The 6,107-nt window shown below is 32.3% G+C and overlaps 1 protein-coding gene across 2 annotated transcripts in view; it reads left to right on the forward strand.

Moving 5' to 3' along the window:
• LOC123716186 overlaps nt 1–5,704 on the forward strand; it is a 12,603-nt gene extending 6,899 nt beyond the window's left edge. For both annotated transcript variants that reach the window (XM_045671800.1, XM_045671808.1), the window contains exons 5-8: nt 77–196; nt 417–557; nt 835–971; nt 1,235–5,704. In XM_045671800.1, the coding sequence (XP_045527756.1) occupies nt 77–196; nt 417–557; nt 835–971; nt 1,235–1,395 (559 nt within the window). In that variant the 3' untranslated portion in view covers nt 1,396–5,704. The remainder of the gene's footprint in view (nt 1–76; nt 197–416; nt 558–834; nt 972–1,234) is intronic.
• The last annotated feature ends 403 nt before the right edge of the window (nt 5,705–6,107 follow it).

Genomic DNA, 6,107 nt, shown 5'->3' on the forward strand with positions numbered 1-6,107 from the left:
CGATTTTAGATAATCAGTATTATGTAGTAGCCATAATAAATGATATACTATGTCTTTAACATATTATCTCTTTCAGTTCCTCTTCGCGATCCAATACTAGTGGGTCTTCATCGAACTCAAGAGGAGCATCCAGCACGTTCCGAGGGAATAACTCTAGGGCGACAGCTTTTAGGAATTCTTACAGTTCTGAAGATAGGTAAGAGACGCTTAAATAAATAAAAAAACAATAGGTTTTTAATTTGTAAACAATGTTAACTAAGATTTATTTAGCAAATATTTTTTTAATAAAATTTTAAAGAAATGTTCATAACATAAACTTCTTTTCGAATATAATTTAAATTACATATTTCAGGTTATATATTATATACTACATTGTTGTAGATAATAAATGTTAATTATCTTGTAACGCGTTACAGAGAGAGCAATACGCCCGTTGAAGAAAGACGGATAGTGTTTGTGGGAAGGTTAGAGCAGGACATAACTAAGTCTTTGTTGCGGAGTCAATTCTCCAAGTTCGGACCCGTTACTGAAGTCAGACTGCATAGCAAAGAGGATGGGTAAGTAATCAATGATTGCCTCTTAAGATTCACAGTCGAGATTTAGCGATAAGTATGACTACCAAATTCTATACGTTGTTGACATACTTAGGGCTGAGACTAGACTTAATGTTGTCATTAGAAATATGATTCTGAAAATGACTGATTTCAAATTACTTTTATATTCAATTAAAAAGCCATTTTTATAACTGTCTTAAAATTGTAACGTGTCATTTTTTTTACCCATTATTTTATTTGACGTGTAATTGGCAAATATTTTATGTTTTATTAACTCCAGGTCTCGCTACGGTTTTGTAACCTACCAGCGACCAAGGGACGCGTGGACAGCCGTCGAGGCGGCCTCATCATTTCCTCAGTATGATGTTGGATTTGGTGGTAGACGAGCATTCTGCAGGCAGAGTTATGCAGATCTTGGTAAGTTTTTATTAATTGGAAATATGTTAGGAAAACACATCGGCTGAAGCTTACAGATATTATTTTCATTTTTATTCCATCTTCACGCTCACCCTACATTTGATTTACGGGAATGTTTGCGTTACAAAATGAAGACGGAAGTCGCTTATTACAGTACTATAGCATTTCTAAGATTCTTTTCAATGTTATGTCTGAGAAATTAATCTTTAAATGGAAAATGTAAACATCTGTCACTTATATTTATACAATTTCTCCTCAAACAGATGGGCTTGAGGCAAAATATACAGAGAGTGCATTTCACGGCCAGGCGTCCGCGCCCCCACCGCGCAGAAGTGATGACATGTCCTTCGAACAAATGTTGCTAGATATAAAAAAGAAATTGAACAATCGTAAAGGAGACAAAAGATTGGAAGATGGCGCTTGACGATTGCTTTCCGCTACCTTCCTTGTCTTTAAGACCTTAGCTAACTCCATATTGGTTTTAATGTAATTTTTGACTTTGGCATGTCATAGGTGATCTGTCAAATTGACAGTTGCACTTTCGATGGTGACACGAAGTCGAACAGAATGGGGCATGTTTCTTTTGTTAAAAAGTGCTGAAACTTCTACAATTGTAGGTAATTATTGTCATGGACTACACTATGTACGAATGTGACATTCACTAGAATAATGCTCTAGGATTTGTTTGCGCGGTAAAGCTGTCAGTTTTGACGTTTTATCAATCGCGATTTGTGCAATCGTAAAGACAAATTGTTTTATTTTGCTCACTATGTACCTACTTAGTTGATCGTAGTACATTTTTTAGACTGTGTAATTAATTTTATTGTAAATAGTTTAGTTTTATGTAGCTTCGTTAACACTACCTCTTATTTTTATAGAAAGTTTGTACAGTCACAGTCATAAGTGAAATGAAAAGTGAATACATTGTTAAAGATCCCATTAACGCTGTCCTTTTGAGACTAATCATGTCTAGCCCAAAGTCTGGTTTGAATCTCAAGGGAAACATGTTTTGGTTCAAGGCTGGCAGTATATTTGACAGTTTTGGGGCTACTTTAAGCGCTCTAAATTTACAAAATACATTTTCACTTATGATTGGTTTTACATTTTTCATAGACAATAATGTTGTTTTTGATCAAAAACACTGACTAGAGCGGGAAAGCTTTCGAGTATGTCTTCGAAAGTCAATATAAATGTAAATTGAAAGTTTTCCTGCTCGACCTATATCAAGTTTTATAGAGGCTTAGTTTGAAATCATAATATGTACATAATTGCAGAATCCATCCAGTTTTAAGCTTCAGATTTATATAGCAGGGATTTTCAATGCCGTTATAACTTTAGCTTCATGTACATAGAACTGCGATGATATTTTTATACGAAAACACTAAATGAAATACAATTTTTTAAATAAAAACGCGTTTACTTATTAAAATATTCCTATAGTCACTGGTGACTTAAAATTAGTAGGTGACAGTACTGGTTAATGTAAGGTAGAAATGGTTTTTATTTGATAATGTTTTTCATTTAAGTGTATTAGTAGATTTACAAATATTAATTTTGGTCACAAGTTATGAATTATATTTGCAGAAAATGCATTTACAGCTTTGAATCATACAATAGGTTTTGAATTTGGAACCTTAAGAAGGAACGATAAGAAAAATAAGATAAGATTGGCGCAGGAGTCGTTTTTTGGTGAAATAGTATACGCAAACGGTATAGGGATAACCCTACCACGAAATCTTGCCAAGCTTTTCATACAGAATTATTAGTTCATGACTTGTGATGATAATATATAATAATGCAATCATCAATGCAAATTTACCTTTTATAGGTTTTATGAAAACTAGTTGTTGAAACAAATAGAGTGCTAAAATTTAAAATGGTTTTGCAAATGAATTATATTCTAGCTTTTCTATGCTTCCATTTAATCTGTGCCAAATTTCTGTTCCTAATCTGACTGAATAGATATAATCACATTTTTATATGGCGCCCTGGACAAAAGTATCATGCGTCTACCTAGTACGAAAACGACTGCTTGATTGTGATTGGTTAAACGACGAACGAGAGACGCTTTTGATCAAGCGCGAAACTTGACTTCATTTCGTCTGTCGTTTTATTCCCACCATCTTGTTTGGTCACTGGTCACGTGACCAACGCCGATACCCTATAATGTCTAATTGCGATAACGATAGCCAGCCGGACGTTAATAATTGTCTTTTGGGGTAATGCGGTACAAAACAATGAAGGCATGCTATTAGCAGTTACAGAGTACCAGCGCAGTACCATATGAATTCTATTGGTGTGTATTCACTTATACCGTAAAATACTTTTGTTTATGGCTCATATTCACACGTTCGTTATCTATGGAGTTTAGAATGCGGTTTTAAATACAAACAACGGTTCGCGTCGTTTTGTGATTGGTCAACAGCGACAGACGAATCACAATTAGGCTTTCGCATACAATTTTAATTCCTGTAATATTTTATAGAAATTTATGAATACATTAATATTCAAAAAAGGAATTTCGTTGAACTACATCTGCCATTGTAACAGCAATAATCTAAGAGCGCACTTGGACTACAAAATGTTTGCTGTTTAACCATTTAATCTTTTACTCATATAAAAACCACAGAGTACCTTAATTTTTCATTCACTTTTGCAAATCGTTTTTCAATAAAAATGTGTTATGAGTTCATTAAAGGAGCATTCTTGCACCGTGCTTATGTGCCGTTAAAAAATTGTAACAAAAAAATAATTTTATTTTTTTTATTTTTTTTATTGTTTAAAAATTGTATTTGACATTTCCCTCAACGCAATAACGATGCAGCTTTAGTGACGCCTTACCATATTTGAAATTTTATCTAAGTGCGCTCAGTTTCAAGCAAGTTTCATTACTAACAATGTGTACGGGCCTCCAGATTCGGTTATAATTGTGTATATTATACATAGTATAAGTGTTATCCCTTTACCTCTTTACATATTTTATACGTGAATCCAAGTTTGCTGAGGAAATTAAAAATCATACAGATTAGGAAGTGAGGGAATTTTCTATGCTTTATGAACGTATCTATAAAGTTACCCGAATTAGAACAAGTTTTTGAAACAAATATATATAGTCCCTAAACTAGACCCTTTTCGACTGTAGTCACTTTGAGCAACGTTTTTTTACTTAAAGCGTGGTTACAACTTCAGATTTTCTATAGTCTATTAATCACTTGGGTTGAGATTCAAAATCTATAGTTAGCGTTAAGTTTGTCAAATAGTATTGGATTTTGAAATATGTCACACTTAGCGCTAAGCTAAATCTTACCCTTTGAGCTCAAGCTCTCTGATCAACAGAATAGTTTTCTGTCGATCTGTTTTTAGGTAAATAACACCTAGTCACTACTACGATAACTTCGTTGTGATCATATTTATTTCGTCTTTAAGTCACGTGTAGTTTCTTAAGTGATATCTTGTCATCAAACCGCGAGACAATACGTAAAGATCTTTGTTTTTTATTTAGTTTGCCACACAATAACCTAAACAAATGAATAACTTTGAACATACAATAAATCTTTGCTATCTACGACATAAGAATCAAATCTAGTCTCACAATCTGTCAAATCATTTTTTCTATGCAGTCCGACGTTGACAGATCTCAGGATAAATGTGTGAATCAGTTTGTAATACGAAATCCGACGTTTGTTAAAATAGTACGTTTGCGCATATTTTTTTACCATTGTATGCTTTAAAAAATTTTTTGTTAAAAAATTAAAAAAGAAGCGCACAAGTTTTGTTGAACAATTATTTTATAGAAATATATTAGTAATGGCAACACATTTATAATTGACACTAATCGTTACCACTATATATTTTATTAGTAACGCCACATGTACGCAAATATTGGCGTAGCCACTATCGAGCTTTTGTAGTATAGTATAAAATATAATTACTCAATACATATTAAACGGGTTTTGAAAACCATAAATACTCTATTTGTGTAAAGATATTATTGCGTAAAAATAATTTGAATATCTTAAACTGGCAACATTTTAGTTTTATCATATAGTGTGAACGGAAAGAGAACCGTCTTTTGATTTGAAGTCGCTGCAGTGCTAACAAACCTTATTTAACACTGTTACGTCATTATAGTACCACATTTATTATCTGGATAATTAATAGTCAAAAACTAAAGGTATATCTATCTATCTGTGAATAAAAATTATATTAGCATAACCACCACGCCGGTTCCATTTCCGCACAGACAATGAATTATATTTTTCATTTTAGTCATAATTACAAGTCTGCTATTAGCTTTATTACTTAAATGTAAAAATATGTATGATATTTTTATCTAAGACAGCTTAAATATACTTGAAGGTTACCAAAGCCAAACACAAAAACAGTAGCAACTCTCGTTTAAGAGAAGTCGCATTGTATTTGACTTATACTGCTGAATGTGTTTGTGTTTGGCGTACACATTTTCTCACAGGAACATACGTTGGATATAAAAGAATCCAAAAACGTTAGAAATGTCAATTTGCTAATATTTTTATCTATTTAATCACTGTTACGTCTTAAATGACTAGGATAAGTTTAGGAATTGATTCAGAACGAATTAAAGTGTAAATAGATATGTATTTAGATTTAGTACTTGTACATTTGAAAGTCCAATTTTATGTTTAAATTAGGTTACATTTAAAATCATACAATGTAAGTAATATAGACTCAGTGAGAATGTTTTATACGTAAAGTTGTTGAGAATAAAGTATTTTGAACAATTTATTCGTTTTATTTTGACTCTCCTAGTTATGGTGATGCGCAGATAACCGCTTTTTAATCATATATATGTAACCTAAGTTGTGTAGTCAAAAATACCTAACCAAGTAATTAAAGAAAATTACTTATCGAACCCTAAAGCAATTATCCGATTTTCTCTTCGAAACAAATGAGGGAAATTACTTTTTACATTCGCTGTTAGATGTAGTGTTTTCGTAAACAACTTTAACATACCAATGAACAGGTGGCGCTGTTTTAAAAATTTAGAAACTCTTTTGAAGTTTTGATTTTGCTATTCAATAAAAGGTGTCGCTGTGCGATTTAAAAAATAAAGTTATAGCGGGTAATATTTTAGTATTATAGAGCGGCATGCAATAA

This window comes from Pieris brassicae, chromosome 1 (assembly GCF_905147105.1).
Source record: "Pieris brassicae chromosome 1, ilPieBrab1.1, whole genome shotgun sequence".
Taxonomy (NCBI): Eukaryota; Metazoa; Arthropoda; class Insecta; order Lepidoptera; family Pieridae; genus Pieris; species Pieris brassicae.